This window comes from Carcharodon carcharias, chromosome 11 (genome assembly GCF_017639515.1).
Source record: "Carcharodon carcharias isolate sCarCar2 chromosome 11, sCarCar2.pri, whole genome shotgun sequence".
NCBI classification, from domain to species: Eukaryota; Metazoa; Chordata; class Chondrichthyes; order Lamniformes; family Lamnidae; genus Carcharodon; species Carcharodon carcharias.
The window spans coordinates 21,029,321-21,054,325 of NC_054477.1; the positions used below are offsets into that span (position 1 = coordinate 21,029,321).

Below are 25,005 nucleotides of genomic sequence, written 5' to 3' on the forward strand. Positions count from 1 at the left end.
ACTTTTAGGTGGGGGGGTCACGGGCAGGCTCTCTCTACCAGACCAGCCATATGTGGGTGGTCTTGCAATGGCTGCAGGGCTAGGGCTTACTTGGTGAAGGGGGAGAAGTGGCCTCAGGCAAGGGGAGACGCTGCAGGACGAGGGCTGTACTGGGGAAGGGGTGCATTCCAGAGTGTGTGTGGGGGCACATGTTGATCGGTGTAAGCGCCCTCAAGATGGTGAGGGCTGAGGGGACGGTCTCCAGAGGAGATGAGGCCAGATGGACATGTAAGGGTGTGTGTGTGAGAATGGGTGGTGATGTCCCTTGAGCTGGCAGTGAGTGAGATGCCAGTGAATGTATGATGGGCTTGTGAGTGGGTGAGTTTAGAGTGATGAGCTGGTTGCCTTACCCTGGCTGTACAGATGAGATCATTCATCCTCTATCTGCATTGGGTGGCCAACCTCTTCTGTGTCGCATCGGCACTGAGCACCACGGCCATCATGAAGTCAGAGTGGTAATGTTGCTGCCCCCACTGCAGTCGGAGTAGGCATAGAGGACATCACAGTGGGCCTCCACAGCATCCAAAAGGCGCTCGAGGGGCTGCAATCTTCTTGCCTTTCGGGGCCATGTCATGTTTGCTGCAGTCCTGGGCTGGAAGCACTGAGTGCGGCTGTACTGTAAATGTGGTGCCTGGTGTGATGAAGCAGCGAGGTGACGGCATGGCAGGCGAATCAGACCCGTCCGCCATGGAAATGGCGGGTATCCTGGGAATGCATAATTAGTGTGGCGGGTTTGGGATGAGAAGCTGCCATTGCAGCCGACGGGTAAAATGTTGATGTTTTCCTGCCCGCTACTGCACTTAGGTCAAATCTAGGATGATTCTGCCCAATGTCACCATTTCCCTCTGTCACCAGCTCATGAATCCCAAGCGTGAAAATTTATGTCATCCGCGAAGCTTTGGTGTCCTGCTGGATTTTCTGACTCTGGCCACCTCACCATATGGAAAATCCTTGGGAATGGCATCCGTCTCCCAGCCTGTGAATGTGCCCGAGCCAACAAAGTTGCTTCTGGTGAAGTATCAGCCCCAAAAAGTTGCTTCTGGTGAGTTATCAGCCCCTCAAGAGCATATATTCTAGGATAAAATTCCAAAGCAGCACCGATGTTGATGTTCTTCAAGTTATGGTACAGTTTAAGCTTGTTAGGGACAAAGAAATAGACAAGTTGCAAAGAAATGTTTTGGACTGAGGGAGAGTGGATTTTAGTAGAATAAGGCAGGATCTGGCCAGGGTAGACTGGGAACAGCTACTTGTGGGGAAATCTACAGAGGAGCAGTGGGAGAGCGTTCAAAAAGGAAATGGGGAGGGTATAGGCTCAACATGTTCCCTCTAGGATGATAGGAAGGAGTAACAAGCCCAGAGAACCATGGATGACCAGAGATATTCAGGTTACGATGAGAAGGAAAAGAGAGGCTTTTAGCAGGTACATGGGAAGCAAATCAGCAGAGGCATTAGTGGAGAACAGACAGTGCAGGGTGGAGTTTAAGAAAGCTATTAGGAGAGCAAAGAGGGGATATGAGAAAGCTCTGGCTGGTAAAAGTAGGGAAAATCCCAAGATATTCTATAAGTATATCAATGGGAAGAGGATAACCAGGCAAAGATTGGGGCCCATAAACGACCAAGGAGGCAATCTATGGGTAGAGCCAGAGGACATCGCTAGAGTGTTGAATGAATACTTCACATCCATCTTCTCCCAAGAGTATGAGGATGAAGGTATGGAACTCGGGGAGAGAGACTGCGAGGTTCTTAAGCAAATTGATATTGGGAGTGACAAGGTATTGGAGGTGTTGGCAGGCTTAAAAGTGGACAAATCTCCAGGTCCGGATGATTTGTGTCCCAAACTGCTGAGGGAGGCAAGGGAGGAGATCGCAGGGGCTCTGACCCAAATTTTTAATTCCTCTCTGGCCATGGGGGAGGTGCCAGAGGACTGGAGAACAGCTAATGTAGTTCCACTATTTAAGAAGGCTTGTAGAGATAAGCCAGGGAACAACAGACAAGTGACTCTCACGTCAGTGGTAGGGAAACTATTGGAGAGAATTCTGAAGGAGAGAATCTATCTCTAATTGGAGAGGTAAGGTTTGATCAGGGATAGTCAGCGTGGCTTTGTCAAAGGGAGGTCATGCCTAACAAATTTGATTGACTCTTTTGAGGAGGTGACCAGGTGTGTAGATGAGGGTAGTGCAGTTGATGTAGTTTATATGGATTTCAGCAAAGCCTTTGACAAGGTCCCACATGGGAGTCTTATAAAGAAGGCAATTACACATGGGATACAGGGTAATTTGATAAGGTGAATTCAAAATTGGTTTAGTTGTAGGAGACAAATGGTGATGACAGAAGGATGCTTCAGTGACTAGAAGCCAGTGTCCAGTGGCGGACCACAGGGATCTGTGCTGGGTCCCAAAATTATTTGTCATTTATATAAATGACATAGATGACTATGTGGGGGGTAGGATTAGTAAGTTTGCGGATGACACAAAGATTGGCCGGGTGGTTAACAGTGAGTTTGAGTGTCTTGGGCTACAGGAAGATATAGACGGGATGGTCAAATGGGCAGATAAGTGGCAGATGGAATTTAACCCTGAAAAGTGTGAGGTGATACACTTTGGAAGGAGTAATTTGACAAGGAAGTATTCAATGAACTAGGAAGTTCTGAGGAACAAAGGGACCTTGGTGTGTGTGTACATAGATCTCTGAAGGCGGAGGGGCATGTTAGAGGGGCGGTGAAAAAGGCATATGGGACACTTGCCTTTATCAATCGAGGCATAGATTACAAAAGTAGGGAGGTCATGTTGGAGTTTTATAGAACCTTGGTGAGGCCACAGCTGGAGTACTGTGTGCAGTTCTGGTCACCACATTGTAGGAAGAATGCGATTGCACTGGAGGGGGTGCAGAGGAGATTCACCAGGACGTTGCCTGGGATGAAGCATTTAAATTATGAAGAGAGGTTGGATAGACTTTGGGTTGTTTTCGTTGGAGCAGAGAAGACTGAGGGGCGACCTGATCGAGGTGTACAAGGTTATGAGGGGCATGGACAGGGTGGATAGGGAGCAGCTGTTCCCTTTAGTTGAAGGGTCAGTCAGAAGGGGACATAAGTTCAATGTGAGGGGCAGGAGGTTTAGGGGGGATGTGAGGAAAAACCTTTTTACCCAGAGGGTGGTGACGGTTTGGAATGCACTGCCTGGGAGGGTGGTGGAGGCGAGTTGCCTCACATTCTTTAAGAAGTACCTGGATGAGTACTTGGCATGTCATAACATTCAAAGCTATGGACCAAGTACTGGTAAATGGGGTTAGGTAGGTAGGCCAGGTGTTTCTCATGTGTCGGTGCAGACTCGATGGGCCAAAAGGCCTCTTCTGCACTGTGTGATTCTGTGATTCTGTGATACGTTAAACTTAGGGTCTTCTGTCTGTTGAGGTGAATGTCAGGAGATCCTTCCATGTCCTTCCTTAAACAGTCTCAACCAATACAGATGCAGCTGATTATTTATCTCTCTTCATCTACAGTGGATTTGCCCATAAGACAGGAGCCATTGCATTTCAAACTAATTCGCTCTACATGAAGGATTTTGAGATGTTGTTGATGGAATTGATAGTGCGTGATATAAATGCAAAGCTTCCATCCTCAGTAACAAGTACCTTAAACTGTTTTAACTTTAGAAAAGTTAAGAGACCATGGGCTGGAACCCCAATGTCAGAAGAAAATGCGGGTCATGACCCCAAGACTGTCAGCAGCAGTCATGTGATGATGGGTTTTGCAGGATTGGCCAATGATTGGCAGAGAGTGCGTTCACCGCCCTCTTAAGGATGGCAGATCGGGGCCCCAATATTGGAGAGTCAATAGGAGACCTTCCAACAATGGCATGTCAGCTTCACCAGCCACCAAGGTGGGAGCTGCCTATGCTTACATAGGGATAGACAGAAGGGATGCCTCAAGGTGACAGCACTGTCTGCACAACAAGAAACTCGACATCATCCAGGACGAAACATTCCGCTTGATCAGCACCCCGTCCACCACCTTAAACATTCACTCCCACCACCCCTGGCACACAGTGGCAGAAGTGCTCACCACCTACAAAATGCACTCCAGTAACTGGCCAAGACTTCTTCGACAACACCTTCCAAACCCGGAACCTCTACCACCAAGAGCAGCTGACACATGGGAATGCCACCACCTGCAAGTTCCCCTCCAAGCCACTCACCATCCTGACATGGAAATATATCGCTGTTCCTTCACTGTCACTGGGTCAAAATCCTGGAACCCCCTCCCTAACAGCACTGTGGGTTTACCTACACCATAAGGGACTACAACAGTTCAAGAAGGCAGCTCACCACCACCTTCTCAAGGGGCAATTAGGGATGGGCAATACATGCTGGCCCAACCAGCGAAGCCCACATCCCAGGAAAGAATTTTTTAAAAATGAAATTGAAAAAGGCCATAGTTGCCAGGCGCAATCATGAAGAGATTACTCTTCCACTGGGTGCCTAGAAGCCACAACTGTGGCCTGGTGACCATGAAGGGAATGGAATAGGTGCGGGGTTGTGGGGGGGGGTCCTAGAGGAATGTTGCGTGATTCCCACTCCACTCTCTGCTCCTCAACCCCTGCCAGGAGACAGCCTTGTTTAACTGGCTGTGCTTCACTGCAGTGGGGAGCCTGCCTTCTGACTGGAAACTTCAAGACCTCTTAATTGGCCGAATGAATTATGTGCAGCCACCTCGCACCCGCCTCACTCCCCCAACCCTCGTCAAAACCCTGACCTGGCCTTATACAAAATGGCTGTGGGTCAGAACCCTTCTGGCAAACTGGCACGCCGGTTGGTGGTGGGAAATTCTAGGCCCATCCGCCCCCAATCCCTTCCCCTACCACCCCTCGAAATTCCAGCTGTAGATGGCAGCGCGAGTTGGTGCAGTTTCCTTTGACATCTCAGCTGTGGGATCAAATCCGGCCTTGGCTAATGGTTTTCTCTGTGGCTGTGAGGGTACAATGGGAATTGAGTTTGGGCAGTTTTAACCCAGCAGGAGTTGACCCACTGGTAAAGCTGTTTGCAAAGCAATGTTCAAATAGCAATTCATTCAGAGGTCTGAAAACATATGGGAAATGGAGAAAATTGCATTGGCAGGGTATGGTGACTGTTAGGGGGGAATATAGGGGTACGTTAAGAAATTATTGAAAGGGAATGGACTACTTAAAATATCCAAGCAGCCAGTGCCTGCAAGTACAGTTAAAGGCCAGGCTGGACAGAGAGGAATCTGAACCTTGCACACCCTCAGAGCCTGCGACCATCAGCAAGGCCAAGCCAAACAGAGAGGAATGCAAATATGATAGATTGGGTGACTTAGGAGTCAGACCGGAGCCTTAGGTTGAAAAACAACCAAGACTGTTTATATCAGATAGGGAAAGAACAGATGGTCCTAGTTGAGATGGGAGGGAAGGTCTCCGCCAAGGGTGAAAGTAGGGACAGATGATGCCTGTACCTTGGTACCTTTGCTACTAGAGAGATATCTGTTTAATGTAAACCTATTTGTTGACAAGATCGGAATCTGAAAACTGTTCTTGTATGTGATCAATAATGTATAAATATGGTGAACAATTGTAGTCTAGCAGGCTGCTATCTCAAGCTGCATTGGGATGGTTCTCTCCTTGCAATTGCTCGAATAAACGATCGTGACCTGTACCTGAGACTCCTGTGGTCCATTTGTCAAAGTGACCCCAATAGTTTGGCGAAGTCGGCAGGATATTTGGATTGGATCCTCAGGATGGCTCTGCAAAGTGGGTGTGTATATTTATTTACCACCCATAGTTAGTGCAGTAAGCCTACCCGAGAACGGTCCGGTCAAGTATCAAAGAATTGGGAGGAGGACTCTGGACAGGAGATAGGAGGCGCCAGGGTAGGAGGCTGAGCTGTGCAGGCGGGCTAGTGGTGTCAAAGCTGCGCAGGGAGGCCAGACCCCAGTTAAGAGGAGGTGGAGCCGTGCTGGCGGGTTACGGTTTGAAATATAACCTTAGCCGAAGTCGCGCAGGGAGGCCAGACCCCAATGAAATAAGTGAAACAGCACATGCCGCAAGAAACTAAGTTGTTAGGGCCGTGCGAGTGTACCACACAGAGATAGATGGGAATAAGAACAGAATGCCGTCAGGGAAACAGAATAGCGCTATGGAACTCGACTGGGGAACCGTGGACTCCATTATGAGGTTCATAGCAGAACAGCAGTCAAAACTAGTCACAAAAATGCAGAAGGAGGGGTGGAACCCACAAGGAACCCCCGGAGAACAAAAACAGTGGTGGATAGAGCAGAAAGAGGACAAGGAAAAGAAAGGGGTGATAGTTATTATTATTTTGTACCTGCGTGTAGACGGATTAATACTAAGTTCCAGTCGATTAGTGAGAGAGAGACAAAGTCAGATCCAGGACAGATCAGAGCAGTAGCGGCAGCCTGTAGTGATACTGATTAAGAGGAGGAGAGCTCCGAAGGAGAAACCTATGAAGGAGTTGGGACAAAACCGCTCTCATACGAACCAACTGCCCCACTGTGCCCGTTGAATCCCATGGCCCCTATGGCTGTAACTGTTAGGAAAAGTAAAGTCAGGAAAGGTGAATTAAAAACTGAAGAGAAAAAGGGGGGGCTGAGAAATAGGGGGAGGATGAGGAGATTGAGAGAGTTATGGAGAAAGTTAAGCAGGTACCATTTAGCCCGGGGGAGAAGCAGGTTTTGCTTAAAGAACTGCTGAGACTTAAAACTTGGCATAACAACCCAGATTTTTGGACCAAACTGCGGGAATGCAAGATTTCCATGCAATGCACCCCCTTGCTACCCATATACCGGTGAAGGCTTAATGCCCAGGGGATATCTGGGGAAGATTACCCCTGCAGTCCAGAAGTGGAGACTGGGCGAAACCTGGGGATGTCCTAGATCGGGAGAAGGTGACAGCCCTGCACAGGGACTTTGAGGAAGCTTTGGGGGAGGGAGAGATGAATTCGGAGGTGTATAAGGTCCCGTGCGGGATGACGAGATTTTCCTGAAAATGTGGAAGGATGATTGGGACCCGAAAGGTCCGCTACTGAATTTTCTGTAACTTAAAAAAAATGAATTGATCTAAGTTACAAGAGCTGCTTGTGCTGAAGAGAGAGAGAGAGAGAGAGAGAAAGAGAGAAAAGGCGGGGTACCCTAGTGAGTTAATAAGCACTGACAGGCACGATCTGGAGAAATGTGAGCTTTCGTCAGTTTGATTGTCCCAAAAGTGGAGCCTTCAAGATCCCTTTATTTCCCTCACTGCTATTTGAAGTTTTGTTTGGAATATGACTTTTAAGTCGTTAAACAGGGTTCGATGAACCAACCTTTGTACCACCCCCTTGCATACTAGTTTCACCAGCTTCCAAACTGATTGGGATTGATACATATGAGTTACATTAACTCATACAAGTTAGTATTCCAAAATTCTGAGGGGAAGAATTACCTGAAGTTCAAGGGATTCTAGGAAAACCAAAAGGCATAAACACACGGTCTAGGAGGTTCCAATGGATAAGAAGGGGTTTATTTTGAAGAGATGAATTAAATATGAAAGGCAATCTGCATCCCAACAGCACTGTTATTTGAAGTTGGGATAAGGCTTGAGGTGTAAAGCACAATGTGGTTTAGAAGGTTACTTTTAAATCACTAGGATGCTATCTAAGATAAAGAATATGTTGATAAACATATGGGAATTATAACTTGGATTCAAATCAATACACATAAGAAACAGATTGTTTTAATTTTGATAGTGTAAATTACATTCCTTACAAAGTTTAAAATTTTGAGGTTTGGTTCCTGATAAATTTCTCGAAAGGGAATTTTCATTTTAAAGGGTTTGACAACAATTGGCACTAATTCAAATGCTGCATGCTTTTGTATTTGTAAGTCTGTTCCCAAAATACGAAGCTAAGCTCAAGACCTTGACAAAGTTTGGCAGAAATCCAATTTTTGGCTGAGTTAATGAATCTCATTTGTTTGGAATATGACTTTTAAGTCGTTAAACAGGGTTCAATGAACCAACCTTTGTACCACCCCCTTGCATATTTTAGTCTAAAAGTCTAAAAGAAACGGGTCAGACACAATTTAGTGGGTTACTCTTGAGACAATAAAATGTTGTTTGAGAAGAAGATAAGGAATGTGTCAATGCCTGATTTCTGTTTTTAAAACTGTTATGAGAATATTTTATTTGTTTTAAAGTCTCTCCAGGCAACCTGAACAAGGTAAGATGGTAGTTGTTGCATGTGTAAAGTGTTATGAGGCAAATAGGAGAAAGAGTTAGGGAAAAAGGACACTGTATACAAACTGCTTTAAGGGAACTGAATTTGATAATCTGGCCATCAATTGAGACATTGGAAATGCACAGGGGGAGATAAGCAAAGATCTAGAGACAGAGATCCTCGTTGACACGGAATAGTTAATATGGCCTAAAGAGCAAGGAAACATTATAAACGATCAAGACAATAGAGAAACTGACATCAAGAGAACCTTAGGATGATCATGGTCAGGGGGAAAAAAAACTTAGGTAAAACTATGTGGAATCTGTAGTTCAGAAATTGAAATGTAAGGAGAAATAATACTTAACAATAATTTACCACAAGAAGGATATAGGTAAAGGGAAAGCTGGAAAAAGGCTAAATAGATGTATTACTGATTGTATTAATATGCCTGCGAGCTACAAAAAGTAAGACCACAGGATTAACATTATGATGACAGACAGTTAAGCAGCTCCCAGAGAGAACTGTCACTGGAAGTAAAGATACTGAGCCATTGAAAGATAGGATAAGAAGATGCACTATAGAGTTGTGTAGGCAGTTTAAGGAATTGAGGTCCGACGTGGGACAGCAGCAGGAGACAGTAGATTGGAAGGAGTGCAGGGTGCCTATCCAGGTGGATTTAGATCAGGGAACTCATTTCACAGGAAGAGTCATTAAAGAAATATATAAATTTAAATATAAACAGAAATTCCACATTCCCTACCAGCCACAGAGCTCAGGGATGGTGGAAAGGATGAACTGAACTTAAAAAAAAATCAATCACAAAAGTAATTTAAAAGACAGGGAACAGCCCAATATTCTAATACACCTTAGAGCCACCCCAAGCAGGGCTGCCGGGCTCAACCCATTTGAAATAATGACAAGGAGAGCAATGCAGTTACCTGAGGGAATCATAGTAGGAGTGGGAGATGTAGGACCACTAAAAGGAAGGATGCAAGACTATGTGAGGGATATAAGTGAGCAATTGCATGAGTTATGGAAGGACATCAGAGACCGACAGGTGATTAAGGATATGGAAACAGGTAAATCCAAAGAGCAACAATGGACCAAGTGGGGAATAAGGTGATGGTCAAGGTGATCCCAGACCGAACAGACATGGACCATATGAGGTAATTATGACAGGTGATACATGCGCACTTGTAGATATGAGAATGGGAAGTAAATGGAGGCATTTCACACAGTTAAAGATACATGACAATTGACCAAGAGGTAACCCGGACAACCGGAGCTAACGTTAATGTCTCCGCAGATCCACGATCCTGGTTGTGGGTGTAGCAGTATTGGCAACAAGGTCGGGGATCATCACTGTCATCACTGCTCATCCTGCACTGCAGGAGGAACTTTGGTACAGCACGGACAGTGCCGAATGCGATACGCAAAGGGGAATGATAAATGTAACAGTAGGAGAACAAGTGCTTTCGAATTGTAGTAAGGAATTGCTTCAGATCGGGCGTGGGAGATCTGCCACTATCTAGCCACCTCCCACGTCTACTTCCACAGTCCGAGTAGAGATAATTGAAGATGCACAAACCACACCGACTGATCCACCTTGTCCAACTATGCAGCCAGGACCGACGAATGGTTTGGTACTGGTTAATCAGAAGTTTTGTATGATAATGTACACCACGAGCTGGTGCCCAGAGTCTTGAACATATCCGGAATTGCCCCGCCCCAGTGGTGCTCAACCCATATTCGAGCACTATATACGGCTCTAATGGGCCAGCTGATTACTGAAGCATCTCAGTTCAATGGCGGGATGCGATCAGGCTTGGGAGGGAACAGCATTAAGTGCAGCCTGGTAAATGATGCCGCTACAATATTCAATTCAGGGACATCAGTGGTTAATTCAAAACCTGGCAACTGTTGACCAGAAGCTTCGGACCCTGAGCTTTAAGCTTAAGCAGATTTTAGAGTGGGGACAGGGAATTCATAACACCCAATTAAATATATACCAGGGCATGACACAGTTAACCCAAAGCCTGGCTACCGTGCTTGAGTCATGCGGGGACTATCAACAAACTGATTGAAATAGGGAAAAATATTTCAGATGAAGCAAGCAGAAATGATGCTTGCAGCACCTATGGATCTTGGGCACTGGAACAAACCCAAGAGAATTTAAGACAGATAAATGAAGGGGGATAAAAACAAAAAACTGCGGATGCTGGAAATCCAAAACAAAAACAGAATTACCTGGAAAAACTCAGCAGGTCTGGCAGCATCGGCGGAGAAGAAAAGAGTTGACGTTTCGAGTCCTCATGACCCTTCGACAGAACAGTTTTGTCGAAGGGTCATGAGGACTCGAAACGTCAACTCTTTTCTTCTCTGCCAATGCTGCCAGACCTGCTGAGTTTTTCCAGGTAATTCTGTTTTTGTGTTAAATGAAGGGGGAGTTCCTTTATGGGTAACTAATGAGCATTTATGTAATCTTTCACGACACAAGGATCATGACTTGTCTGGTTGCCAGCTCAGAGGTTTAACACACATATATAGAATTAATGTTGAATGTATAGGGAATAGCAATATGCTAATAGGCATTGTATTAATAATACCAGTCGTACCTATGTCAACACCCGGCAGGACATTACATGGATTGGAAAATATTGGGGTTATATGGGGGGATTACCATATTAAGTACCACAATATTCCACCATTTGCAGTAGACATTGAAGGAAATATAGTTAGCACCACATTAGAAGGGTGTAGTATAGAGGCCACCGCAGTAGTATGTGCACAACCAATATATGAGACGGAGGAAGTGAAGTGCAGATTTAAAGCAGCAGCAAACTGTACAATGGAAACTATATGGGCTGCAAAAGAACTGATCCATGTTGCATATACAGTGAATGGAAGATATTGTGTCACCAGGTGGCAGGAAAGGATCCAGTATGGCGGTAATCGGATATGCCCCATCCACAATCATTCGATGCACCTACACTCACAGACGCCAGCAAGGGTGGGGAAGGTGGAACTAGTTGAAATATACAAGAGAGGAATGACTACTATTCAGGCCATGAAAAACCTTAAAGATAACCTGAAACAATATCTGAACCACTTCTCCTACGAAATTCCCTTATCACCAGAGCATCTCACTGCGATTCGGAGGCAGGATCAACAGATGTACACAACTTACTATACACTGCAGCAATAGGTTAGAGCCTTAAAGGAGGATATCAAACAAATAGATTCTTCCACCTGGTGGAAGGACCTGTGGAACTGGAGTTCAAACGTACAGATACACCCCTGGATTCGGATTATCTCCCATGCCCTAGTTATACTTCAATTGATATACTTGATTCATTGCACCTGGAAATCACAAAAAATGTGGAGCTGGGAGAGTTTTAACAGGAGGAGAAGGAATTTGGCAAGTCAGAGGTTTAAATTAAAGGACCAGATGATACAGATGTTCTGACCAGTACTTTTTACGTACCAAAGCTGGATACCTGGCCAGTATCAATGGGTAAAGAGGGCAGACAGCACCACTGTAGTTGGCGACCTTGGGCTAGGCCAAGGGCCCAAAGAGGGGACTGTTAGGGGGGAATATAGAGGTACATTAAGAACTTATTAAAAGGGAGTGGACTACTTAAAATATCCAAACAGCAAGTGCCTGCAAGTACAGTTAAAGGCCAGGCTGGACAGAGAGGAATCTGAACCTTGCACACCCTCAGAGCCTGTGACCATCAGCAAGACCAGGCCAAACAGAGAGGAATGCAAATATAATAGATTGGTGTCTTAGGAGTCAGCCCAGAGCTTTTGGATGAAAAACAACCAAGATTGGGTCTGTTTATAGCAGATAGGGAAAGAACAGATGGTCCTAGTTGAGATGGGAGGGAATGTCCCGCCGGGGGTGAAAGTAGGGACAGATGATGCCTGTACCTTGGTACCTTTGTTACTAGAGAGATGTCTGTCTAATGTAAAGCTATATGTTGATGAGATCGGAATCTGGATCAATAATGTATAAATATGGTGAACAATTGTAGTCAGCAGGGTGCTATCTCAAGCTGCATTGGGATGGTTCTCTCCTTGCAATTGCTCGAATAAATGATCGTGACCTGTACCTGAGACTCCTGTGGTCTGTTTGTCAAAGTGACCACAACAGCTACTCTTCTGTAGCAGTGGCCAATTAGAAGGAGCTTTATTTAATAGTTGTCTGTGAACTGTGCTTGACATGGGAGTTCTTGATTCCAATGATATACTTGTTGAATGGTTCTTGTTTCACTTCCCAAAGCCAACAGCTCTCACCTTGATGAGTACATAGCGCCATTCAAAGCTAGCGCAGATAACCAAAACCAAAATTTTAACAGCATAGCACGTACAATTCCCTAGCCAACAGCAAGACATTATCAGTGACCCAACTTTCAATGGGCTTGAGCTGGTCTATAGGAATGAAGGTGTTGAGGAGATTTTGTGTCCAAGATTAAAGATTTAAAATTAAATGACAATTATTTATCTCAGATTATTCTGATTTTAGAATGCTGAAGTTACTTACACAGGTCTTCAGAGGAAGTAAGAGAAGCTCCATTCATAGCAACTGTCCAAAGAATGGCCATTATCAGGAAAGATGGAGCACGCAGCATCATGGACAGTAAATATAATCACTCGTGATCCCAGCACAACCTAAGGAATAGTGGATGTATACATTAAAATGTTTTGTAACAATTTCTTACTTCTACCTTCTTGCTGAACTTTTTGAAATGTTTAATATGTTCAATTTGAAAAGTTCCATTTCCATTTATTTCTGTGCCCGACCATGGAAAAGCAACTAAGGTCATTTCTGTAACAGGTGATCAATCCTCACACATCAAAGGATAGTGCCAGATTGGTTAGCATAACTTCCAATTTCAGAGGCTTGAAACAGGGGATTGAGAGAAGGCTCGCTCTCTTTCTTGTGCTCTAGTCACTGTCACATGTACACACACACAAACACACAGACACACTCTCTCAGTGTATTCAGGTGCGTGTGAGATATTTCAACTGTCAACCTCCAGAAAAAGCCTGTTACAATCTGGCTCAGAAACTCAACTGGACCAGCCACGTAAATCCCATGGTGGCTAGAGCAAGTCAGAGGCTGGACATTCTGTGGCGAGTGGCTCATGTATTGTTCTGCTGTAGCCCCACCATCACCTGTAAGCCGCAAGTCAGGTGTGTGATGCACGATCAGGGTGCAGTTGCAACAACACCCAAGTTTACTGTCAGCTCCTCAAGAGCAAAACAGGGATGGGCAATAAACGTTGGCCTTGCTAACTTTGTCACATCCCCAGAATGAGAACAAAGCTGCCCCAGATTATTTCATAAATTAACTTGATTGGAAAATGTGATGGAAGGGTCAGTTATGGGAGTAAAAACTGACACTGAACTCAAGAGAATGTCTAGCGCAAACTATGACAGGCATCTTGGGCAATAGAGCAAGGAAAGAGGCTGCAGGACAAGGGCTGTATCGGGGAAGGAGGGTACCCCAGGGTGTGTGTGGGGGGCACATGTTCATCTGTATATGTAGCCTCAAGGTGGTGATGCCTGAGGAGGCAGTCTCCAGAGGAGATGAAGCCAGATGGACATGTGAGGGTATGTGTGAGAAAGGGTGGTGAAGTACCTTGAGCTGGCGGTGAGTGAGATGCTAGTGAATGTGTGATGGGCTTAAGTATGAGAGCTTAGAGAGATGAGATGGTTGCCATACTCTGGCTGCACGGATGAGATCATTCATCCTCTATCTGCATTGGATGGCCAAACTCTTCCGTACAGCATTGGCGCTGATCACCACTGCCATCGCCTACCAAGTGGTAATGTTGCTGCCCCTCCTGCGACCAGAGAGGGGATAGAGGACATTGCAGCGGGCCTCCACGGCATCCAACAAATGCTTGAGGGCTGAAGTCTTCTTGCCTTTCAGGGCCATGACTTCTTTGCTGCAGTCCTGGGCTGAAAGCACTGAGCGCAGCTGTACTTTAAACATAGTGCCTGGCGTGATGAAGCAGCGAGGTGATGGCTTGGCAGGCGAATAGGACCCTGTCCTTCATGGAAATGGCGTGTTTCCCAAGAAGGCATAAATAATGTGGCGAGTTTTGAACGATAGAGCGTGAAAACCCACCATCATGGCTGATGGGTAAAACGTCATATTGCCCATCCACTACAGCACTTAATGCAAATCTGGGCCAGTTCCACCCAGTATTTTTAAGTATTTGTAGGTTTACAACTATCACCTCAAACTTTAGTTTTAACAATTTTATGCAGGTGTAGTGAAAGTATCCAATAGGGTGACTACACCAGCAAATTCAGGAAAGAGAGTCTTTTAAATACCTGAGGAAAAAATGATCGAGTACTTGTACGAGAGATATTGTGGGCTATGATGTTTTTTATTTAGTGGGTCTCTCCAGGTGGTGCTATGCATTACTATGTCACCATGTACAGCCTAATATTTATGCCAACTTCCCTTCGCAATGGCACATTAACTGAGTTACATTGATTGAAACCGCCTCAGTGTGGGTTTCTTCCAGCACGCTGATTATCGAGTCGCACAGCTTGGTACTGTGAACATTATAAACCTGACTTTCTGCAGGGGCTCTCCTGACTGTCTGTAGTAAATAGCCTGGGAAATCCCAGAAAAATGGCTTAAGCAACATTTTCCCAGGATTTTCATGGGTCTTCCACTGAAGGCACAATGAGGCGATCAGGAGAGCCACTGTGGATGTTTATCCCTCTGATATGTACATAGGAACACAAGAAATGGTGTAGACATTCAGCCCCTCAAGTCTGTTCTGTCATTCAAATAGGTCAAGGTGGGCTTGTTTCTTAACTCCATTTACCTACTTTGGTTCCATATCCCTTAATACAATTGAGGAACAGCAGAGCTCTGACATTGATAGAGGCTGAATCATGTACAAATTACAGAAGAACCTATTTGTGATACTTGTGATATGGAGTGTTTCTATTTTAAAACCAAGACTTACTAGGCAATAGAATTTTTAGTGAGGCAATGATGTCATTGTAAACATGCAACCAACTGGGAGAAATTAAAGGAGAAGTTTTTTTACTGTATGCAAATATGTCCTTTAAGGGGATTGCCCTTTAAGTGGCTGGTTATACGGCTTTTGTAGAGTTGAGTATAGATTTCTACCTATTGGATCATTAAATATTTCTGTTAGTATTGTGTCAACGTGACTTATAATCTCTATTTATAATCTAAAGATTAAAAAAAAAGTTGAAAAAGTCCCAAAGAATTCCAGTGGATATCCTGGGAACTTTTTAAGTTTGGCTTTGGATCTGTTATTAAATGACAGTTGTCATGAAGATTAATCGCAGTTAAGTTGCTACATTGTAATTTCTCACATCAGAGCGCTGAACCAATCGTCCATGTTTTGAAAGTGGGGATGGGTACACTTGTTTTCTCAAACATTAAAACAAAACCACAGAAACATAGAAACTAGGGGCAGGAGTAGGCCATTCGGCCCTTTGAGCCTGCTCCGCCATTCCTTATGATCATGGCTGATCATCCAACTCAATAGCCTGCTCCCGCTTTCTTCCCATATCCTTTGATCCCTTTTGCCTCAAGAGCTATATCTAACTCCTTCCTGAAAACATACAATGTTTTGGCCTCAACTACGTTCTGTGGTAGCGAATTCCACAGCACATCTGTGGGTGAAGACATTTCTCATCATCTCAGTCTTAAATGATCTACCCAGTATCCTCAGACTGTGACCCCTGGTTCTGGACTCACCCACCATCGGGAACATCCTTCCTGCATCTACCCTCTCTAGTCCTGTTAGAATTTTATAGGTTTCTTTGAGATCCCCACTCATTCTTCTGATCTCTAACGAATATAATCTTAGCTGACTCAATCTCTCCTCATATGTCAGTCCCGCCATCCCAGGAATCAGTCGGGTAAACCTTCGCTGCGCTCCCTCTATAGCAAGAACGTCCTTCCTCGTATAAAGAGACCAAAACTGCACACAATATTCCATGTGTGGTCTCACTAAGGCCTTCTATAATTGCAGCAAGACATCCCTGTTCCTGTACTCGAATCCTCTGGCTATGAAGGCCAACATACCATTTGCCTTCTTTACCGCCTGCTGCACCTGTATGCTTACCTTCAGCGACTGGTATACAAGGACACCCAGGTCTCATTGCGCATCCCCCTCTCTCTATTTATAGCCATTCAGATAATAATCTGTCTTCCTGTTTTTGCTATCAAAGTGGATAACCTCACATTTATCCACATTATACTGCAGCTGCCATGCATTTGCCCACTCACTCAGCTTGTCCAAATCACACTGAAGCATCTCTGCATCCTCCTCACAGCCCACCCTCCCACCCAGCTTTGTGTCACCTGCAAATGGCAGGCAGTGACTAGTGGGGCACCGCAGGGATCGGTACTGGAACCCCAGCTACTCACAATATATATTAATGATTTAGATGAGGGAACTAAATGTGAAGCTGATCATTTTCAACTCAGGATAAGGCATCGGCCATTTGGAACTGAGATGAGGAGCGACTTCTTCACTCAGAGAGATGGGATTCTTTGGGATTCCCCTAGTCTCAGAGGGTTATGGAGGCTCAGTGGAGGATATTCAAGACGGTGATCAATAGACTTTAGGGCACTCCGGAAATCAAGGGATATCAGGACAGTGGAGTTGAGGTAGGAGTTCATCCATGATCTTACTGAATGGTGGAGGACATGTCTCACTCCTATTCCTATTTTTTTATGTTCTTAGGTACTCTCACTGCACTTCAATTACAAAGCTGCTCCGGGCGAACACTGCATAGAAATATTTGCATCGGTATGAGAGGCAACCAACTTGTCCCAAAAACAGCAGCTAAACGTCCAAAAGATCCAAGGGTGTCCCATATGAAACATTTCTTACGCTTTTTGTTTTAGCCTCTCGTGTCTTGCTATCTACCCACATCTGAGCGGTGTATAGTCCAGTATCCAACTTCTCCCACCCACCCTTCAAAACGCCATTAGCTGTAGAGGGAAATGAGGCGGCAGCGCCACGCATACCCCCTCCCATCCCCAACTCGTTTCAATGGCAAATCCTTAGCCCGCATCCATTGCGGTCACCGGTACGCTCCCGGCACTCAAGCGAAGCCTCAGAATATCCTGCGGCAGTGCAGAGGGGGCATGGAGTCTCTGGAACATTTCTCCTACTCTCTGGTGCTTGAAAGTTGCAGTATTCCCTCGATGCAACAAAGAGGTAAATTAAACTCGATAAACCAAAAGCTTATCTTTGCTAGATTGAAATTGGGATTTGACGGACATTCCTTATTTCTATTAGTTTTTCCATGAAAAGGATGAGAAACAGTTATGATGATTATCAGAAAAAAGACTATATAAATCAGCTTTAACGGCAAGAAGTACCAATATCAATTCTAGTATCTGAAATACTAAATAAGAAATATTCATTCCAGTATCAGATATACCAATACCATATCAGAGATGCTAATAAAACTAAAAATATATATATAAATGATAGAAATACCAGTATTAGAATATTCCAGTAACTGTAACAGAAAACCTTCAGCTACAACATCCTCGGCAGATCCTGAGGATTAAGGGGTTGAGTCTAAAACTCTGCTTCAGTTGCAAGAAGATCATCCAGTCACAGAACCAAGAGTTCACATTTCCAAAGCGCCTTGAGTCCCCCGGTTTAAGGGCGCATACAAAAATAAGTCGTCCACCTAGGAGAGAGAGAGAGAGAGAGAGAGAGAAATCATCAGTGTGCGATTTCCCCTCTCCAAGATCATGCTTACTGGCGGGTTCCCCGGCACATACTTGGTGTGGTCTCTTGCTGGTGCTCCGCAATACCGACTGATCCAAGGGGTTAAATTTCGACACTTCTGTACTCTGCAGGTAAAAAGTGAATTCCCAAAAAAAAATAATCTCACAACCCAGGCAAACACACTCAAAAAAGTTGCCCAACAACAGCATAATGACTCACAACGCACACTCACGCAATAGGTTACTGGTAAACTTGTAGGGACAGGTAAAATGTGTATCAACAAAGGCTACAGATTTATTCAACCACAACCCTGCTTTGTTTGACTTTCTTTGCAGGAGAGGGAATTCATAAGGTCCCGCGAATCATGTTTGAGATGCGTTACTATAAAATAGGGCATATAAGTTGCAAACCTCGAAATGTTTACTCAGCTAACCGCAGACCTGTTGGGTTACACATTGGACGCAGTTTGCCTTTATGTAGGGGTTGTGATGTGGTAAGCCGCCTCACGAGTGTTTTCAGAGAACAGGATGGGCCAGCCGAATGCAGGCTTTAGAATGCGTCTTAAAGAAGAAAAGAGAAGTGACGAGGCAAGGACATTCCGTGAAGGAATTCCCAAAACGCCAAGCCAACACCCCTGAAGACCCCAAAGGTGGAGTGAAAGAAATCGAAGGTACATAGGAGGCGAGAGTTGGAGGAGGGCAGTTCTGAACTCTCGGAGGGACGGAGGAGGTTAAAAAAAGGAACTTGGATTTATATAGTTGCTGGATCCTATACCCTGGTTTGTTGGGACTTATGGATTGGGGTTCCATACTTGTTTAAGAACATAAGAACTAAGAGCAAGAGTAGGCCATTCAATACAATCATGGCTGATCTCATTTCGGCCTCAACTCCAATTTCCTGCCCTCTCCCCATAACCTTTCAGCGTGTTACTAATTAAAAATCTGTCTATCTCCTCCTTAAATTTATTTAGCCTTCCGGCATCCACTGCACTCTGAGCTAGTGAATTCCACAGATTCACGACCCTTTGAGAAAAGTAATTCCTCCTCATCTCTGATTTAAATCTACCGCCTCTTAGCCTAAAACTATGGCCTCTCATTCTAGAGTGCCCCACAAGGGGAAACATCCACTCCATGACTACTTTGTCTATCCCCTTTAGCACCTTATAAATCTCAATTGGATCTCCTCTCATCCTTCTAAACTCTAGCAAGTATAAGCATAAACTGCTCAATCTCTCCTCATAAGACAAGTCCCGCATCTCTGGAATCAATCTATTGAACCTCCTCTCAACCGCCTCTAATGCAACCACATCCTTCCTCAAGTTTCGGGGTGACCGAATTGGTACCGAGACAGAGATCAGTAGGCCATTCTTGGAAGAAACACATTCTGCTTATTTACAAAGGAACTCAGCAGCTACACTTGTGTGCTTACAACTCAAACCCTGTCTCTACACTTCAGACTCTACCTCAAGACAACTGACTACGGAGGTAGCCCGCGCTACTCTGCTATTGGATACCAAGATCATGTGATCTTCCATTACAACCTTCATCTTAGAGATATATTACATATCAGATCTTGTCATCAGTAATTTACAAACTCCATCTTTCTGGGGCTTTCCTTATGCATGTAGAATGTCTCAGCTCTACAGCTTCAGATGTTTTATTCATAACTTTCTTTACTGGAGTCGTCTGAGCATCAGGTTCTTTGGTAGGTACCTTCAAGCCTGTTCCCTCGACTCTTTCAGGTAGAGTCGACCCTTCAGATGCACCTGTATTCAGTTGAGGTCTTTCAACAGGAGATGTTGACTCAGTCATGAACGCTGGTGCAATCATTTCTGGGTATTTTGTTTCTCCTTATATGATCCACATGTCTCTGTATGACTCAATCTTCCACTTTCACTTGTTAGGAAAGAGGTCCAGTTACTGTGCTTACTTCATTCAACAACGATGTTGGTCCTTCTCTAAAATTCTTCACATATACCTTCTCTCCTACATTAAACGTTCTGTCATGACTGTGCCAGTCGTGTCCAGTTTTCTAACTTCCCTGTCTCCTTTCCACCTGCCCCGCCTGCAAGTTTGGCATAATTAGGCTCAATCTTGATCGGAGACAGTGCTTCATCCACAATTCCGCAGGTGTGACACCTGTTGTTGCATGAGGGGTGGTCCTATAATGGAAAAGAAAACGTGCTAATTTAGACACTATAGAATCTCCAGATAATTTCTCCACACCAGATTTGAACATCTGAACCACTCTCTCGGCAAGTCCATTTGAGGAAGGGTGGTAAGGTGAAGTTTTACATGAGGAATACTGTTGACGCTGATAAATCAGTGAAACTCATCACTTGGTAATACTATGCCGTGGTCTGATACGACCACTTCCAGTAGTCTGTTGATAGCGAAACTTTGACATAGCTTGTCAATTGTAGCAGAAGATGTTGGTAACTTCACCTCATTTTTGTCCATCCATTTTGAGTGAGCATCAATGATAAGTATAAACATTGTTCCTATAAAAGGTCCCACATAGTTGCTGTGTAATTGTACGCAAGGGCTTCCTGACCATTCCCAAGGGTGTAACAGAGCTGTTGAAGGTAACATTTGCACTTGCTGACACTGCAAACAACTTCTCACTATGCTCTCTATTTGTCCATCCATCCCAGGCCACCATAGCTAGCTGTGTGCTATGGCCTTCATTCAGTAAATTCCTGGATGTGCACCATGTAGTTCAGTCAACAATGGCTTTCGACCTTTTGGAGGACCAGTCACTCGTGCTCTGCACAATAAGATACCCTCCTGGCTGGTTATTTTGTATCTTCTCTGGAAATACCGTTTCATTGTCAGATTCATGTTCTTGTGACCAACCATGAAGAACTTATTCTTGTACTTTGGATAAGACTGGGATCAACTTGTCCAATCTCTGATCTATCTAGCATACACCGGTGATGAATCTAAGAAGTTCAATAATAAAACAAATTCTTGAGGGATTGGAACATCCTCATCATTTATTTGCACGAGCAAACGAAAAAGTGCATCAGCGTTTGCAATTTGTCTTCCAGGCCTATGAATGAAAATATACTCATACTCTGCCAAGATCAACCCCCATCTTTTTATTCTTGTTGGTGCTATTCTTGTGGTTTATTCTTGTCTTTGCTGAAAAATCCCAGCAATGGTTTGTTGTCCGATATGATAGGAAAATGATGACCGTGTACATCCTGATGAAATTTCTTAACACCAAAGATGATTGACAGGCCTTTCTTTTCCATCTTTGATTACCCCTTTTCTGCTGTATCGAGTGTCCTCAATACATATCCTATAGGCCATTCTGACCCATCGCCCATTCGATGGGAGAGCACTGCTCCCACTCCATAGGGAGATGCGTCACATGTCAACATCAATTTTATCTTCCGGTCAAAATGTACTAGTGGGGTGGATGATTGTAACAACTATTTCACTTTTGTGAAAGCTTCTTCCTGTAGTGTTTGCCGAGACCAATGTTGGTTTTTCTTGAGTAAGTAATACAGGGGGTGCCAGTTCTGTCGACAAGTTAGGCAAAAAGCGTCCATAGTAATTGATCATCCTCAAGAATGATTTGATCTCGGATGTATTCTTAGGTGCTGGTGCCTCTCTAATGGCTCTCACTTTTTCTTCAACTGGGTGGAGGCTCTGTGCATCTAAATAGACTATCCCTTTTGCTTTCAACATGCACTTTTATTTTTTCAAACGCACTCCAACGTGCAAGAAAAGTTTTAAAATTTCTTCCAAGTTTGCCAAACGCTCCTTTTCAGTGAGTCCTGTCACCAGAACATCATCTAAATGAACTACAACATGGGGCAGCCCCTACAGTAAACTTTCCATGGTTCTCTGAAATATGGTGCAAGCTGAAGATACGCTAAAAGGTAAACAGATGTGTTGATTCAAGCCTTTGTGTGTATTAATTGTGACAAATTTCCAGGACGCCTTCTCTAAATCCAATTGCTGATAAGCATGACTCATATCAAGCTTTGTGTAGGAGGTTCCACCTGCTAGTTTACCATACAAGTCTTCAATTTTTGGCATGGGGTGTCTGTCCAACTTAGCCTTTTTATTAACTGTTAATTTGTAGGCTACACAAATTCAAATGCTTTGCTCAGATTTGAGGATGGGTGCAATGGGTGCTGCCCATTCTGAAAACTGCACAGGTTAGCGTGGTCATTTATAGTGAGACAGTGCAAGAGAAACAGTGTGGTCATTTACAGTGAGAAAGTGTGAGAGAAATAGCGTGGTCAATTACAGCGAGAGAGTGTGAGAGAAGCTGTGTGGTCATTTACAGCGGGAGTCTGTGAGAGAAACAACATGGTCATGTACAGCGACAGAGTGTGAGAGGAGCGGGGCCTTTAACAGAGAGAGAGAGTGTGAGACCATTAAAGAGCATGAGAAGGAAAATAGTGCGGACAGCAGCTGATTGGTGAGTAGGATTGGTGAGTATTTCTAATCTTTAAAGTAAAGTAAGGTCTTTAGTTTATGTTTAGATCTCTAGTCTTTTTTCCTCTTTTTCTGAAAGATAGTTTGTTAATTATAAGATCGATACTAGTGTGTATAAAAAATAATTATAATGCAGTGTAAAGAATGGGGATATTAGAGTAATTAATTAATAAATTTAATAAAATATGATAGCAAAGACAGGGTGGGTGATGTGTTGCTGCTGCAGCATGTGGGAGCTGCTGGATACCGAAGTGATCCAGAGTGAATATATTTCTAACAAGTGTTTGCAGCTCAAGGAGCTTAGGATCCAAGTTCAGGAGTCTGGGGTCTGAGCTGCAGACATTGCGTCACATCAGGGATGGGGAAAGTTACCTGGACACTTTGCTCCAGGAAGTGGTCACACCCCATAGGTTAGGTAATTCAAATTTGGTCTGTGATCAGGGACAGGAGGGTGTGACTGCAGCTGGTTTCGGGACCAGGGGGTAACATTCAAGGAGCCTCGGCCCCTGCAGCTGTCCAACAGTTACAAGGTTCTCGCAAGCTGCGTGGATGAGAGTGGGGACTGCAGGGAGGATGAGCGAACTGACCATGGCACCGTGGTACAGGGAGACATTCAACTGGGGGGAGGAAATAGGAACATAGTAGTGGTAGGGGGCAGTATAATTAGGAGCATAGATACTGTTCTCTGCAGCCGTGAGCGTGAGTCCCGAAGGCTGTGTTGCCTGCCTGGTGCCAAGATTAAGGACATGTCCTCAGGGCTGGAGAGGAACTTGGAGTGGGAGGGGAGGGACCTAGTTGTTGTCGTCCATGTTGGTACCAACAACATTGATAGGCCTAGAAAGGAGGTTCTGCTGAAAGAATTTGAACAGTTAGGAGCTAAATTAAAAAGCAGAACCTCCAAGGTAATAATCTCGGGATTACTACCAGGGCATGGGCAAACTGGCATAGGGTAAATAAAATCAATGAGTTAAATGTGTGGCTCAGAGATTGGTATGCGAGGAATAGGTTTCAGTTTATGGGGCACTGGCACCAGTACTGGGGTAAAAGGGAGCTGTTCTGGTGGGACGGGCTTCACTTCAACTATGCTGGGACCAGTGTCCTGGCGAACCTAATTGCTAGGGCTGTAGAGATGGCTTTAAACTAAAGAGAGTGGGGGGAGGGTTCTGGAAAGGGGATACATAAGCTTACAAAGCAAAAGGACGTGACAGCCATGCAGAGCAGCTATTTAAGTAATGATACCCAGAATGTGACAGGAAGGAACAGAGCGTGCAAACATTAAAAAACAGCAGCAAATAGGGTCAAAAGGGGAAAAAATTGTAAAAAAAACCCCCCCACAAATTAATGGCTCTTTATTTAAATGCATGTAGTGTTTGGAATAAAATAAACAAATTAACAGCACACATAGACATGCATGATTTTATAGCCATTACAGAGACATGGTCACAAGGAGATCAAAGCTGGGAACTAAATATTCAGGGGTATGTGACTTTTTGAAAGGACAGCAGGAAGGAAAGGGTGGTGGGGTAGCTTTGTTAACAGGAGATGGAATAAGTACAATAGCAAGAAATGATCTTGAATCAGAAAATGTAGAATCCATATGGGTAGGTAAGTAATAACAAGGGGAAGAAGACACTGGTGGGAGTAGTTTATAGGCCCCCTGACAGTAGCTATACTGTAGGTCAGAGAATAAATCAGGAGATAATGAGGGCATGTAAAAAAGGCAGTACATTAATCATGGGTGACTTTAATTTTCATGTAGATTGGGAAAATCAAATTGTTAGAGGTAGACATAAGCAATATTTTATAGTGTATTCAGGACAGTTTCCTAGAAAAATAAATTGTGAATCCAAGAAGGGATCAGGCTATTTTGGATCTGGTAATGTGTAATGAGGCAGATTTAATAAAGGATCTCAGAGTAAAGGATCCCCTAGGAAACAGTGACCATAATATAAATTTAGCATTCAGCTTGAGAGTGAGAAACTTGGGTCGGAAACAACTGTGCTAAACTTAAATAAGGGGAATTACAAAGGAATGAGGACAGAGTTGGCTGGAATGGACTGGGAAAGGAATTTAGCAGAAAAGACAGTTGATGAACAATGGCAAATGTTTAAGAAAATAGTTCATGACTCTCAACAAAGATTTATCTTAGTGAGGAAGGATTCAAGGAAGGAGGTAAACTGACTATGGTGAACAAAGAAATTTAAGGACAGTATCAAATTGAAAGAAGAAACATGCAATGTCTCAAAGATTAGTGGTAAGCCAGAGAATTGGGAAAGTTTTAAAAACCAACAAAAGATGACCAAAAAAAAAAAGAGGGGAAAAGTAAACTTTGAGGGTAAACTAAGCAATAAAAAATGGACAGTAAAAGCTTCTTTAAATATATGAAAAGGAAGAGAGAGGCCAAAGTGAACATAAGCCCCTAAGAGGATGAAGCTGGGGAAATAATAATAGGGAGCCAGGAAATGGCAGAGGAGTTGAATAAATACTTGCATCAGTCTTCACGGTAGAAGACACAAATAGCATACCAAAAA

At 44.2% G+C, this 25,005-nt stretch overlaps 1 protein-coding gene across 2 annotated transcripts in view; it reads right to left on the reverse strand.

The window, feature by feature from the left end:
• The window catches only part of LOC121284381 (interleukin-13 receptor subunit alpha-1-like), a 68,265-nt gene extending 50,053 nt beyond the window's left edge, over positions 1-18,212 (reverse strand). For both annotated transcript variants that reach the window (XM_041199807.1, XM_041199808.1), the window contains exons 1-3: positions 18,074-18,212; positions 17,781-17,979; positions 12,803-12,930 (exon numbers count right to left, since the gene is read on the reverse strand). In XM_041199807.1, coding sequence (XP_041055741.1) covers positions 12,803-12,893 — 91 coding nt within the window. In that variant the 5' untranslated portion in view covers positions 12,894-12,930; positions 17,781-17,979; positions 18,074-18,212. The remainder of the gene's footprint in view (positions 1-12,802; positions 12,931-17,780; positions 17,980-18,073) is intronic.
• Between the last annotated feature and the right edge of the window lie 6,793 nt (positions 18,213-25,005).